This window comes from Paroedura picta, chromosome 2 (genome assembly GCF_049243985.1).
Source record: "Paroedura picta isolate Pp20150507F chromosome 2, Ppicta_v3.0, whole genome shotgun sequence".
NCBI classification, from domain to species: Eukaryota; Metazoa; Chordata; class Lepidosauria; order Squamata; family Gekkonidae; genus Paroedura; species Paroedura picta.
Genome location: NC_135370.1, coordinates 169,173,650 through 169,189,353, shown reverse-complemented (window position 1 = coordinate 169,189,353; position 15,704 = coordinate 169,173,650). Strand labels below are relative to the sequence as shown.

Genomic DNA, 15,704 nt, shown 5'->3' with positions numbered 1-15,704 from the left:
AATTCTCACCTTTTCCTCCCAGCTCCCCTGACGTAACAATGAGGCCTCTGTACTTCCGCTGCCACACTGCCCCCTCGTCCCTATTGACCGCCATCCAGGCCAACACCAGCACGGTGCCAGCAGCTCACAGGTCAAGCAGAATGCGCTAAAAAGTCCCTCTCCAGCAAGCAGAATCTCATGGCTGGGGACTTCCACCGTCCCGGAGAGCGTCATGGTTTTGCTTCCCGGAGGGGTTAGCGTTACTTTAGGTGGCTTCCCATCTATCCCCAGCAGCAGACAGAAGGGATGTCAAAACAGCAGGAGCGGAGAGAAAAACTAAAGGCAACAGCCTGACGGAGGGATCTCGTTTCCCACTCGATATTCTTGTACATATTTAATCGTCTTCCTTTTGAAAACCTGCTCCTAAGCCACCAGGGAAGATACTGTTCTCCTTCCCTTTCGAGGAACCCCCCCGTGGAGATAGGCTTTGGCTCCCTGCCCGGCTCTGGGAATTAATCAAAATGGCTGTGGATGCCAAGTCCAGAATCGAGTGTTAGGGACTGGGTTTTTTTGTTCCAATGGCAGGCACTTGCAGTTCTTTGGAACAGGACAATTCCCTTTGGCAGCAGAAGGCAACTGGCTAAATCACCCCTACAAACAAAAGATCCTTTTCTGAAAAATAAACTAAAAAATGGGAAGACTTTTGCCAGAGAGCCGTCTGCCCTTTGTGGTCTATTGCAGCCATTCCCAAACCTTTTTCAAGCCTGCAGACACCTTTCGAATTCCGACACAGGGTGGTTGATGCAGCTACAAAATGGCTGCCGCAGGAAGTGGAACCGACCACAAAATGTCGGAGAGTGAGGCCATGGATAACTTCAGCATTTCAGGCAGAAGCTTATGGCTCTCAAATTGAACACACAGTGGCATAGCGAAGATCCTGGTGTTGTGGCGGGAGCCATCGCTGAGTTGACACAATCAGATTTTCTCAGTTGAAGTCCCAGGAGATCTCAAGGAGATCTCACCTGAAGACCGGCAACCACAGAAAACCACTTTTGTTTGCCTCTTGCCTTGAAATGACCATGGGCTTACCATGAGCCAGTTGTGATGTCACCGCATTTTCTACCACCTGCGGAAAATCTCAAGATTCACGTGGAGTGGAAGGAACTGGTGAGCATCCTTCTGGCCCAGATTTCCTACCTGGAGGTACTATGTGTAGAGTATAGACCTTTTGAGTGTGGAGGAGCACCTGAAATAATTTTTCAGGTTTCGAGGTGCCCCAAAGTGATGTCAGCTGGCCAAGCCTCCCTGCCATGCCCCGGAAGTGACATCACCACCCACATTAACAGGCAGGCTTGAGGACGACTGGAGGAGGGAGAGAGAAGAGGAGGTTTAAGGAGGGAGTAGGCATGCAGGTTCCACCTCCTCCCAGAAGCAGAATCCACGAGATAACTCACAGTCGGGGAAATGCCGCAGACACCATCTGGAGCTCCTGCAAACCCCGGGGGATCTGTGGACCCCTGGTTGGCAATCCCTTTTGTAGAGAGAATACCCTGCAGGAGTTCTGCCTCGATCATTAACATACTTTTCTTTTGACAGACATCTCCTTCATGTGCTGCCACTGCTCTTGCTAATGTTCCCGTTGATATGAAAACAAAACGTTTGAACTACACAACCTCGTAGGAATTAGTGGTCTCCCAGGACTCTGGAGATAACGGGAGAGTGCCTAAGTGCTTACAGCAGGCCTCCCTTTAACTGACACACACACAAGCACATACCCAGAGGCTATCAGCAAACCATATTTTTTTCTGCGTATGCGACTGAAGTAGGGTGCTTTATGCAATTCCGTTGGCTCGCGATCCATCATCTTGTTTGGACCTAATTCGTTTACATCAGGGGTAGTGAAACTGCGGCCCTCCAGATGTCCATGGACTACAATTCCCAGGAGCCCCTGCCAGCGAATGCTGGCATTCGCTGGGAATTGTAGTCCATGGACATCTGGAGGGCCGCAGTTTCACTACCCCTGGTTTACATGCTCAGGGTCCAAGACAGAGGCTAGAAAGGGGTTGAAAGAGTTAAGGGGGACAATAATCTTAAAATTGCCCGCGGCGCCGCGGGCGCCATGGACTAAATAATGCGGTAAGGGCTAAGGGGGAGGAGTTGGGGCGGGCTCTGTCCGTGATGAGGAAGGGTGCTGATTGGCCCCTTCCTCCGGACTGACAATCGTAGGGCCCAATCGGCAGGCGCGAACCGCGAGCTGCGTTGCTCCCTTGTAGGCGGCCTGGCGCCTCAGGCCGCCGCCACGCCAGCCATTGCAAGCCACACGCAGCATGGCTCTCCGTCGCTCCCTGGCCGCCGCCCTGCCTGCTCGGGGGCCACGCACTGCCCCGCTAGCGCCCGCTGTATTGCAGCTACAGCGGGCTTAATTACTAGTATTATAATAAATTATTTTATTATATATCCTACTACTGTGTGTTCTGTTTATTTGTCTGGATCGACTTAACAATGGCAGGAACGTTACTTCATACATGCAGGAATCACAGCCAGCAAGGCCTACAACACTTTATCTGTGCAAACAGGGGGATGATCTGGGGAGAAGGGAACCTCTGGATTCTGGATTGCATAAACAAGTCTTCCATCAAGCAACCAGCATGGTCATAAGAACATAAGAGAAGCCATGTTGGTTCAGACCAATGGCCCACCCAGTCCAACAAACACGCAGTGGCCCAAACCCAGATGCCATCAGGAGGTCCATTAGTGGGGCCAGGATGCCAGAAGCCCTCCCATTCTTGCCCCCCAAGCTACAAGAAGACAGAACATCACTGCCTCAGACAGAGTATTCCCTCTATACCTTTTGGCTAACTAGCCACAGATGCCCCTCTGTTCCTTCTACTTTCATCTGGTCAAGGCTGAAGGAAATGTTCATTAGAAAACCCCAATTCTATGATTACAGCTCATCAACAGAAAGTACATTGCTCTGCATTTGGAGAGTAAAAAGGACCCAAATTTGAGACCCCCCCCCATCAAGGAGAAGGGCAACACACACCGCATAAACCGAGCAAAACAATGCAGTGCCTCAACTCCGTCCCATGACCTCTTGTTTTATAATCCCAGATATCCCCGGGACATGCAAATCCACCCAACGCGAAAATAAAAAGGCAGAGGGTGAGATGCTGCTAATTTGGTGCAAGCCAGCCGCCAAAACCGAGTTCCTTCTCTCTCTTTTAAGGAGTTTCTAGGACGAGCGAGAAGAGAATCCAGCGGCTTGGCTTGGTTTTAAAATCTCAAAAAGTAAACCTGCTCGGCAGCTTAACTGGAACACATTAATCATGGATGTGTTCCTTGCGCCGAACAAGAACAAAAAACTAGGTTACTTTACACTGTTATTATTAAGGCGCATCCCTGGCTGCCTCCCCTGTGACTCCGAGAGTCGGCTACGCATACAAGCGCCATCTGTGAACTGCACCGCCTCAAAGCCTAAAAGCAGCCTTCCTTGTTAACAAGCCACTGCCTCCGAGGGAAGCGGGATAACGCGTCCTCCCCCTTTGCGAAGCAGTTTGGTACATGAAGCTTAGTGCATTCCCGTGTCTAAAGGCCAGAGCTGGCTCTGGAGCTCCTGCATCCAGTCAGATCCACCCACGCAGCCCTGCTTTAGAGATGTTCTACCTTTCACAGCTCAAAAATATCTCCCCAAAGCCAGGGGTTTTGTTGCTTCCGTTTCTTTTCTGCCTTCTAGTGCCATCCCTCATTAGCACAACATTTCTATCCCATCTGTTTGCGTTGTGCTCGTTCAGTTGGGTGAACGTATTCCCCCTCCTATATATTTATATACATTCTTTAAAATATAATTGGGTTTTTTCCATCTCCTGCCTTCCTTTTGCTTTCTAGTTCGTTCTAATTCTATTACTGGCAACTGGGAATATTCCCCTCTGTGCTGGATTCTGCAGTTCTCCTTCCACATCTCAACCCCCCCCCCCCAGCCCTCTGCACTGCTAGCTTCTCTTGGTTAGCTTTTAGGGCAGGGTTTCTCAACCATGGTTTCATGGAACCCTGGGGTTTCTTGATCCCCCTAGGTGGATTTCCCAAATGGGTGGGTTAATGAATCTATACTGTTGTTGTGGTTAGGTGCAAAGTTGTGTCCGACCCATTGTGGCCCCATGCACCATGATCCTCCAGGCCTTCCTGTCCTCTACCATTCCCCGGAGTCCATTTAAGTTTGCACCGACTGTTTCAGTGACTCCATCCAGCCACCTAATTCTCTGTCGTCCCCTTCTTCTTTTGCCCTCGATCGCTCCCGGCATTAGGCTCTTCTTCAGGGAGTCCTTCCTTCTCATGAGGTGGCCAAAGTACTTGAGTTTCATCTTCAGGATCTGGCCTTCTAAGGAGCAGTCAGGGCTGATCTCCTCTAGGACTGACCGGTTTGTTCGCCTTGCAGTCCAAGGGACTCGCAAGAGTCTTCTCCAGCATCAGAGTTCAAAAGCCTCAATTCTATATATATAGTAAACATTTATCTGGTGATATGACCATATATGGTTGTGTTGAAATTAACTCCCACCCCACACAAAATGGGCCTGGAGGGGGTGGGAAGGGGCCCTGGGGGAGCATGTATTCGTAGCAGCCACATTCTGCACCATTGGGCCACTATTGGGATTTCTGGAAGTCTGAAGAATGTTTCAGGGGTTTATCCATGGTAAAGAAGTTGAGAAAGGAGGTCTTAGGGTGTGGCTCAGCGGCAGAGCTTCCACTTTGCATGCTGAAGTCCCCAGGTTCAATCCTCAGCATTTCCAGTTACAAGGATCAGATAGTAGGTGATTGGAAAAACAAGACCCTGAGCAGACAAGACTGACCTTGATAGCCAGCTAGGTATATTGATAAGAGCAGCCCTTTTCCACCTTTTGACCTTTCAGGCTTTGAGGAATCCCTGGTTCAGAGAAGTGGACACGGATGTAAGATGTGGGAGTCAGCCAATCAATTAATCAATCCATCATTTTTTCCATTGTTGAAGAGGAGGAGGAGAAGGAAGAAGAGGAAGAGGAGAGGAAGAACAAGAAGAAGAGTAAGAAGAAGAGTTGGTTCTTATATGCCTCTTTTCTGTGCCTGAAGGAGGCTCAAAGTAGCTTACATTCATCTTCCCTTTCCTCTCCCCACAACAGACACCCTGTGAGGTGGGTGAGGCTGCTCGGTCAGAACAGCTTTATCAGTGCTGTGGCAAGCCCAAGTTCATCTGACTGGCTGCATGTGGGGAAGTGCAGAATCAAACCCAGCTCACCAGATTAGAAGTCTACACTCATAACCACTACACCAAGCTGGGGGCACTACACCCATCAGTAGAGCAGGGGTAGTCAACCTGTGGTCCCCCAGATGTTCATGGACTACAATTCCCATGAGCCCCTGCCAGCATTTGCTGGCAGGGGCTCATGGGAATTGTAGTTCATGGACATCTGGAGGACCACAGGTTGACTACCCCTGCTGTAGAGCAACGAGAAGGGGGCTCCAGTAACGTCTGGTGATGTCAATGGTCATCCGAACTTCTGGAAAAGGCCACGTAATCACTGGGGAGACACCCCCAGTCTGATTGGTCCCCAGATTCTCTCATCTCATTGAGATGAGAGGGGCTTTTTTGTTCAGAAGGATCCCTCAATATCCTCTTGTGGAGGATAATATTGGACTGCTCGGGTAACGGGACAGTGGGGGAAATCTCCCTGCGCTCTCGATCCCTAGGAGCTGGCTTCATGTGGAAAACATTTAAAAGAACTCTGTAAGTAAGATTTAGGGCAGGGAGAATATAAACAAAGCTGTCTCTGGCAGCCTTCAAGAAGCGGCTGAACGCACAACTGTCAGGGATGCTTGAGGCTGATCCTACATTGAGCAGGGGATTGGACTAGGTGGCCTGTGTGGCCCCTTCCAACTCTATGGTTCTATACCCGGCCAAAGATACAGGTCTTTTAGAACACGGAGAACAGAGGAAGGATGTAGTTAACCTTGTGGTAACACTGCCAGAGATTAATTTTAGCTGACGCACAAGGCCCAGATTAGAAGCACACGACTTTTGCTACCTTTTCAAGATTCTGGGGGTGGGGGGAGAGGGGCTGACTTAAAATCCCGGTGCTTCAGGAGTTGTTGATTTCTGCTGGCATGGCCTAAGAGCAGCCCGTCCATCGGTCATGCCTTGCCGTGTGCCACACATGCAAAATAAAATGCTATGCTCATTACACGACGGCCTACTGAAAATGTGCAAATGAGCTCTTTTCCACTGGGCATGTGTGTATTCCCGATGTGGTTCTTTTCACTGAGCAAGCTGACGGCCTCCGCTTGACAATATGTACCTCGGAGTGATTTGAAACATAAAAGCAGACACGTAACCTTGTTGGAGCAACACGTTCGGATCGATTGCCAGTAAAACCAAACCCCAAAGGAAAAACGAAGGCTGTCATGGCTCAGTAGCAAAAGATTAGAAGAAGTCCTGGCCATTCTGTCGGTAACGCGATATGGGATTTTCCAGGAATGAGCGTTCGGCCAAATGCAGTGTCCTCATTCCCTACCACAAGAACACAATAATTCATTTAAAGTATTGATTAATTCCACCCGACAAAACGTCGTTTCCTTGCCATTGGTTGCACACCCAGTAATTGATTTTTTTTTTGTCTGGAGGCTTCAGGGTAGTTAGGCAAGGTCCCAACCTCCATTTCCAAAAACTGCCAAGCACAACGATATAGGCTAGATATTAAGAAAAAAAAATCACAGTCAGAGTAGTTCAGCAGTGGAGTAGGCTGCCTAAGGAGGTGGTGAGCTCCCCCTCACTGGCAGTCTTCAAGCAAAGGTTGGATACACACTTTTCTTGGATGCTTTAGGATGCTTAGGGCTGATCCTGCGTTGAGCAGGGGGTTGGACTAGATGGCCTGTATGGCCCCTTCCAACTCTATGATTCTATGGTTCTCTGTGCTCCTGCAGCAAACGCCTCCTTCCGTCCATTCACATCATGCCATCCCTCCAAGGAGTTCAGGGCTGTAAACACAGCCTATACACACCCACACGCATGTATACATACAGAAACCCTGTAAGGTAGATGAGGCTGATGAACTGGCCCAATGGCCTCCAGTAAACAGTTAAAAGCCTAGCTGCAAAGAAATGCTTTGACCTGGCACCTAGAAAAAAGTAAGGCAGGCAATCGGTGGGCCTTGGGAGGGAGTTTTCCCAAAGGAGAGGTGCCACCGCTGAAAAAGTCCTGCCTCTGGCCATCACCCACCTTTCTGCGGAAAATAGGAGCAAATTTTCTCCAGTTCTTCTTCAGGACGTTCAGTTTTGCTCCCTCCTTGCTGGCATCTTCTCCCATTCTTGTTCTCTTCAAGAGCATTACTCGTTATGAAGCTGTTGGTTTTAGGAACTGTGCTAAAAATCCTTTACTGTGATGGCCTGAGCATCTTGTAGTAACTTGAACGCAGACACACTAGGCTGTCTTATCCCGAGGCAGATGGTTGATCTGTCAAGGTCAGTTTTATCTACTTCAGGGATCCCCAAACTCTTTGAGCCTGTGGGCCCATCTGGAACTCTCACACAGAGTGGTGGACGCAGTCATAAAACAGTCACCACAAAATGGCTGCCGAAGCAGGCGAAGCCAGCCACAAAATGGCTGCCACAGCTTAATTTCACATTGTGAAGACCCTTCTGCTGTGGTGGCAGCTGCTGCCAAAGCCACATATTAAAGAATCTACACAGCCAATTAACTCTCCAATGGCCAATTAGAAGGTCTTTTACCACTAGGGTTACCAGCTCAGGGTTGGGAAAAACATGGGAGATTTTGAGGGTGGAGCCTGAAGAAGGCGGGGTTTGAGAGGGGAGGGCCTTCCATGGCATATACAGCCCAACTTCTAAGCAGCCATTTTCTCCTGGGGAACTGATCCCCGTTGCCTGGAGATGAGCTGTAATTCCAGGGGATCCACAGCTCCCACCTGGAGGCTGGCATCCCTATTCACAACATCTATTACCCGATCCTCTTTAACTGGAGATGCAAGAGGCTGAACAGGACACTTTCTGCAAGGGCAAAGCAGACGCTCTGCCCTTGAGCCACAGCTGCCGTTTTGTGTGCTCTCACTGTACATCAAGTTTTTTTTATAACACAGCCAAGTTACTGTAACCCGCCTTAGAGGGGATGCGGTTTTTGATGGGGGAGGTCTGCTCCAAAAGCTTATAACGAACAAAATAGGGAGAAACGCCCCTCCTCCCCTCCCCTGGGGCATTTAGCCCCTCTACCAGCAGTGCAAATTTTCCCAGACTCACAGGAAAACACTTCTGATCTGCGAATAAGGAAACAGGATGACAGATGGCACTTGAGCAGTCCAAGAAAGACACGGTCACGCTCCTGAAGCCTGCCAAGACTTACACAAAACAGATTGGGAGGAAAGGAATCAAAACAACGGCACTTTGCTTGAGAACATGAACTCAGGAATGTAGGAAGCTCGGCTCCCGTGGAATCAGATCGTATCGCCTGGGTTGTATCCCTCCAGTTATGTTTCTTGGCCCCAAAACACAGGATCCTTTCGGTAAAATCCACCCCTCTACAGTAAGCCAAGATGTTTGACATACACCGCCCTGAGCCAGTTTTGGGAGGGCGGTATAGAAATTTAATAATTTATAATAAATAAATATGTGCTTAAGACAGGGTACCAGCACACCAAATCCCATAGGTGTGGAGAGGGATGGCTGCTCCTCCTTATGAAACTAACACTACTTGTAGGCATCTTTTGGGATTGCTCCAAGCAGGGTTACCAACCTCCAGTTGTTTGGCTTGAGATGTCGCGCGACAGAGATCAGCTTCCCTGGAGAAAATGGCTGCTTTGGGAGATGGACTTTATTGTGTTATATCCCACAGAAGCCCCGCCCCTCCCCAAACTCCGCCTTTTCTAGGCTCCACCCCTGAAATCTCTAAGTATTTCCCACGTCGGACTCTAGTTATAAGACTCATCGATCTGGCCCGGCTTTTGGAACTAGGCATTAACGGAGGTACTGAGGGTGAAAGTTGAAGCAAATGTGATTTAAATTTTACAGTCTTTGGGTGTGCAAGCACCACAAGCCTCCAACATGAAGCAAGTGATAAAACTACACCAATAGCCAGCCAAAGGGGGCTACTTACTCCACAAATCAATCTTGTGACCTTGTCCCCCACACACTTATTTAATAGGCGTAGAAACGTACTCCCCTCCTTTTCCATTTCAGCACATCCAGTCCTCGGACTTGAGCTTGAATCCCCACTAGGTGCCAGACTTATTGAATTTTAGGGCGCATGCGAAAAGATCATTATTTCCCGAAATGTCTGGCTCATCACTGTAATCGTGCTGTGTTGCTGAGCATCTTTTATCAAAAATCTGAGATATATTGCTGCCAGAGATCAGTTCCCCTGAGCAAAACATTGCTGCTCTGGGAGGTAGGACTCTATGGTCCCCTCCTCAAATCCCACCCTCCTCCAGCTCCACCCCCAAATATAATGGGGTTTTAATGGGATTTTATGGGGATATATTATTGTTGTATGATTTATATGACGATATTGTAAACCACTGCGAGCCTGTTCTTGGGAGCGGCAGTAATATAAATGAATGAATGAATGAATGAATGAATGAATGAATGAAGGAAGGAAGGAAGGAAGGAAGGAAGGAAGGAAGGAAGGAAGAAAGAAAGAAAGAAAGAAAGAAAGAAAGAAAGAAAGAAAGAAAGAAAGAAAGAAAGAAAGAAAGAAAGAAAGAAAATCTCCAGGTATCCTCACCCCCACCTGGCAACCCTTCCTTTTAGTGACTATTTCTTCTTTCTAGAACTTTGGGTTGTTTTTTTATTCCTTTAGTCTTGGATCCGGCATGAGATGAGCTCTGCTGAATAAGCCGTGCCCTTCAGGCCACCCTCCCAGTTGTCTATCCCCCCCCCCCAATTATTCTCCCTGTGGGTCATCAGGAAATTACCAAAAGTGAAGAAGAAGATGACAGTGAGAGGCAGGAATCAGTTAAAAAAATTACCCTTCCAATTTTGGTGTGTTGAAAGACAACTCAGGATCCAAGGTTCTTTATTTCATACCTGCTGCAGGCCACCTTGGAGGTCTTCAAAAGAGACCATGACATGAAGATTACCAGCAAGGGGGGGGGGGGGTTATAGGGGTTGGACAGGGAGACTATTCATTCCTATAGGACACATCCCACAGTTGCAGCTATGTACCACGACACTGAATCAGGGGTGAGAGAATGCAGGAAATTCAGAACTACCTGCCCACCCACAGTGACTCCAATTCCATGCCCAGATGATGCCCCCCCAAACCACCCCCCCCCCAGAACACCTGGCCAGTCCGGCCTGGAGGAAATTTGTCTCCCGACCCCAAAATGGCGAATGGCATTTCCAGGGCATGCAAGAAAGGTCCACAAGAGCCAAGCATGGACACAATCCCTTCTGCCCACCCACTCACAATCTGCCTAAGTTCACAGAATCAGCATTTCTGTTAAATGGCTAACTAACCTCTGCTTTAAAACCTCGAAAGGAGAACCCGCCACCTCCCGAGGAAGCCTGTTCCACTGAGGAACTACACTAACTGCCAGAAATATCTTCCGGAAGTTTAGCTGAAAATTGTTTTGAATTCATTTCAACCCACTGGTTCTAGTCCGGCCCTCTGGGACAACAGAAAACTACTCTGCTCCATCCTCTCTATGACAGCCCTTCAAGTATTTGAAGATGGTTATCATATCACCTCTTAGTCAGTCAGTCAGTAACCTTTTATTGGCATAAAATATGTATAATATAAAAATAGGGTTTAAAATTTCAACAAAATAATAAAATAGGCCATGAGGTTACATAACCAAACAGATCTTAAAATGATTAAATAAACTATACAAGATAAAATGCAAGGTAGGCAGCATATTATAAAAGCATCTTAGTTAAAACTCTGGCAACTAAAATGGTTACCTCTGGGTCTTTGTCAGAGAGCAGAAATTGCAAGGTCATAGATTTACTTACAGAAGGCTTGTTTCCCAGCAAAGCAACCTCTTAGTCACTTTCTCTCCAGGCTAAACGGACCAAGCTCCCTCAACCTTTCCACATACGTCTTAGTCTCCAAACTCCTCACACACCTTCACACTTTTTTATAAAGCTGTTGCTGTATAAACATAAAAGGCTAAGGGGTAAGTGGGCGGAGTGGACGGCTTCCGATTGGCCCCTCACCAGGACAGACAACAGTTCTAGCCAGTCGGGTGAGGGCCCAATTGGAAGGTGCAAGCTCTATCCAGAAGCCACGCTGACCTGAGCACCGTGAGTAAACGGTCACTCCGCCAGGTGGGCTTCCCTGTGGCCGCCCAGCAGACCTGACGCCTTGATGGGCCGCCGTGGAGAGGGGGGCCTTTCAAAGCCCTTTCTAACGAACGGGCTTTGAATCTAGTTAAGGCATATGACGCCAACTATTAGAAGCATGAATGAAACCAGCTTGTGCATGGCTCCCAGCCGTACTTTATCTCACGATGCAGCTCCCCAGTAAGACAAGGAATGTTACCTGATTCACACACCACCGATCCGGGCTTCAGCTCCAGCATCATGGTGATTAAAGAGATGTCGGTCGAATACAGGATCTGAGTTCGGTGGGGGAGGTTCAGAGTCCACAGCTCCGGGGTTGGATGAAGAATATACACCCAGCCTCCTTTGCTACAGGTCACCTTGGAGCCATACCGTTTCCCGATCAGGTCGGTGGAGTGTCTGATCACGCCATATTTGGTCTGAGTTTTACCACCGTGTTGCACCTTCACCGGGAACATCGACTCGTGGCCCAGGAAGACAATGGCCGTGTCCCCTTCTTTGATGGTTTCGCCATATTCAGTAAAGCTCATGGTGGCAATCTTCCAACTGGCCAGGTAATTAGGGCTAAGGAAGAAGGAAGTGCATTTGAGAACCCTTTTTATTTCCCTTTATGCCTCTGACTCCTTCCAAGGATATTTCGCTTCTTCGTTTACGTCGTTTACATCCCATCGTTGTCCCCAGTGGGAACCCCAAAGCAGCTTATGTTTTTCATTCCTCCATTTTATCCTCACAACGACCCTGTGAGGTAGGTGAGGCTGAGAGTGGGCAATTCGTCCAAAATCACCCAGCAATTTCCCATGGCAGGGTGGGGATTGGAACTGGGCCCTCTTGGCAGCAGAGAGGACTCACAATAATGGGCTTAAATTATGGGTAGAAAGATACTGGCTAGAATGGACAATTCTTTTTAAAGTAAGAATAGTTCAGCACTGGAATTGACTGCCTAAGGAGGTGGTGAGCTCCTCCTCACTGATGGTCTTCAAGCAGCGGCTGGGCAGATACTTATCCTGGATGCTTGAGGCTGATCCTGCACTGAGCTGGGGATGGGGGGTTGGACAAGATGACCTGTTTGGCCCCTTCCCACTCTATCATTCTGTGATTCTTATCCTGGATGCTTGAGGCTGATCCTGCATTGAGCATCCAGGATGGGTCTACATGGCCTGTTTGGCCCCTTCCCACTCTATCATTCCGTGATTCTTATCCTGGATGCTTGAGGCTGATCCTGTATTGAGCATCCAGGATGGGTCTACATGGCCTGTTTGGCCCCTTCCCACTCTATCATTCCGTGATTCTTATCCTGGATGCTTGAGGCTGATCCTGTATTGAGCATCCAGGATGGGTCTACATGGCCTGTTTGGCCCCTTCCCACTCTATCATTCCGTGATTCTTATCCTGGATGCTTGAGGCCCAGAAACAATACAGTGGCTCTACAAACCAAATGAGCCCAAGGATCCAACCAGACAACATAAAGCCAATCATTGCTTCAGAAGCCCCTAAAGCTCCCTAGAATGTCCAACACATGCTCTATTAGAGAGCAATTAAGAGCCAAGCACAGTTAATTTCTGTGCAGCTAATAACCGTTGTGAGCATTCAGTTCAAATTAATTAACTTCCATTATCTGTTTACAGCGCAATAGGAATTAAAGAACAAATGACAGGGGAGGCAGGAAAATACAAATGAACCAAAAGAGGAGTTCAGCTTGTCACTACCCAAAGGAGTCTCAAAGTCGCTTACAGTCGCCTTCCCTCTCTCTCCCCACAACACTCATCCTGTGAGGTAGGTGGGGCTGAGAGAGCTCTGAGAGAACTGCATTGGTGATGCATCTTCTTTTCAAGGAGAATGTGCCATTACATCATAACCAACCCACAGGGACCCCAACTAGGGGGCATTCCAGGCCTCTGCCTTCTTCACCAGGGCCTTCTTGAGGGTCTCCCATTCCAGTATTAAGCAGGGTTGACCTGACTTGGGGGGGGGGGGTTGCCTCTAGAGCAGGTGTGGCCAAAGTCTCCGGACTACAATTCCCATGAGCCCCTTGCAATTCCCATGAGCCCCTGCTCTGAAGAATAAGGAAGACAGGTTCAGAGCCTATAGGGCTAGCAGAGTGCAGTGGTTCAAAACAGCCTGGACAGAATCATTTCACAAAGGAAGCCATGTTAGCAAAAATCAGATGGACTAATAACATTTATTCAAGCATCAACTTCAGCGCTCATTTAATCAGTTGCATGAAATGTACATCTTTTTCTTTTGTCCATTAAGCCACAGCTGACTTACGGCAACTCCACATGCTGGATGACTGTAGGCTAGTCACAGTCCTGACAGAGCTGTTCTCACACAGTTGCCCTGGCAGAACTCTCTCAGCCCCACCCCCCATCTCACAGGGTGTTGTGGGGAGAGGAAGCTGTCTTGAGACTCCTTCAGGAAGCAAAAAGTGGGGTATAAAAACCAGAGAGGGATGAATATTCCATATAGTGAAATCGAACAGAATTTTAGTGCTGGGGGAGGGAGACCCCTGCTTTAAGGCGACACTAAACATCTGTTTAGCTTCAAAGCAAGGGCCTTTCAGATCAGGGCATATATTTTATTGAATTTTAATAATTATTATTGTCAGCTACCCAGATGCTGCTGCCAGAGGGGCAGCCTAAAATATAATAATAATAATAATAATAATAATAATAATAATAATAATAATAATAATAATAATAATAATAATAGCTGTTGTTGTTGTGGTGGTGGTGGTTATAAGGGCAGCAGCACCCTAGAGACCAATAATATTGCGGGGGGAGGATAAGGTTTTGGGAATCAAAGCTGCTTTCACCACTGATGAGAGCTCTGACCCATGCCCCCAAATCCTTCTTGGTCTCTACCGGCGTCCAAGACAGATCTTCTTCCGCAGAGCAACAGGGCTACCCTCCTCTTGAAACTACCTTCACAGAGGAGAGGCCAAGATCCCTGGCAGAGCGGCAGAGCCCCTGCTTGCCAAGCGCAGAAGGTCGCAGGTTCAGCCCCAGGCATCCCCAGTCAGCAGGATCAGGCCCACAGGTGGGTTGCCACTAGCTCTGAGTGAGGAAACACCTAGAAATGTTGGGGGGGGGGTGAAGCCTGGGGAGGGAGGGGCTCGGAGAGAGACCCTAACCATGTCCCAAACCACAGAGATCACCCTCCAAAGTAGGAATTACAGGCCAGGAATTACAGGCCAGGAGACAGGGATGCAGGAAATGGCTGCTCTGGAGGGCGGCCTCCGTGGAGGTCCCACCCCGCCCACTCCTGGCCCCACCCCCAAAGTCTCCAGGTGGGTCCCGACCCAGATCTGGCAACCGTGTCCCAAAGCGGCCATTTCCTCCCGGGGGGCTGGCCTGTGTCGCCTGGGAGGCGGCGAGGGGCTTCCCTCCCTCCCTGCCTCGAGCCTGCAGAGCCGCGGCGGGGTCCCCGGGCCGCCCTTACCTGTGGCCGCGGCCGCGGCTGCTCGGGGGAAGCGCTCCGGGCCGGGTTCCCACGTGCTGTGTGGCCGTCGCAGGCTGCTGACGCTCCGCTTGGACTCCCCGCCCAACTCCCGGCTCGGAGCCGGCGTCAGTGCGGAGCTTCCCCCCTCCCTCGCTCGCTCGCTCAGAGGCACGGCCGGCTCCCTCGGAAGCGTGGATCGTTTCAGACGACCCGGGCGGACCCGCGTCGCCTTCTTGACCCCAGGCTCGGATTCTGCCTCTTTGCAGCCTGGCGAACCCGCTCCCCCCAAACGGATCGGCGCTGTGGCTGCACGCCGCAAGGGTGCCCGCGATGCAGAGGGATTCAGATGTGCAGTTCGCTGCCCGAGGAGGAGGGGGTGGCCGCGGGGATAAGCCGCTTTCGAAGGGGATTAGGGGTAGACGACCTGTGGTCCTCCAGATGTTCATGGACTACAATTCCCATGAGCCCCTGCCAGCAAATGCTGGCAGGGGACTCATGGGAATTGTAGTCCATGAACATCTGGAGGACCACAGGTTGACTACCCCTGGATTAGAGGGATTCCTGGAAGATCAGCGCCTAGCCCAGGGAGGGAGGGAGGAGGGATGGGGACCTCCACATTTAGGGCCCTGGGACATCTTTTGAGACCAGCCAAGTTGGATTCAAGGTATGAGCTTTCGTGTGCAGGTACCCTTCCTCAGATACAGTGTCAGTGTTGAATCAAACGTGGCTGGTCTTCAAGGTGCCCCTGGACTCTCAGTTTGTTCAGACCAGCACTGGGACCTTCTGGAATCCATCCACAGGGCCAGTCAAGCTCTGAATCCTAAAGCATTGCTTTAGGATGCTTTGGTCTGATCCTGCATTGAGCAGGAGGTTGGACTAGATGGCCTGTATGACCCCTTCCAACTCTAGGATTCTATGAATCTCAGAGCCAGGAGGCAACGTCAGGGGAAGATCTCAGCCTCTATGCCCTGCTG

General features: G+C 49.6%; 1 protein-coding gene across 1 annotated transcript in view; it reads right to left on the bottom strand.

Annotated features, from left to right (window-relative positions):
• TRMT61A (tRNA methyltransferase 61A) overlaps nt 1–14,972 on the bottom strand; it is a 47,742-nt gene extending 32,770 nt beyond the window's left edge. Inside the window, exons 1-2 of the mRNA XM_077323773.1 lie at nt 14,731–14,972; nt 11,492–11,856 (exon numbers count right to left, since the gene is read on the bottom strand). Of these exons, the coding sequence (XP_077179888.1) occupies nt 11,492–11,822 (331 nt within the window). The 5' untranslated portion in view covers nt 11,823–11,856; nt 14,731–14,972. The remainder of the gene's footprint in view (nt 1–11,491; nt 11,857–14,730) is intronic.
• Nucleotides 14,973–15,704: the final 732 nt, after the last annotated feature.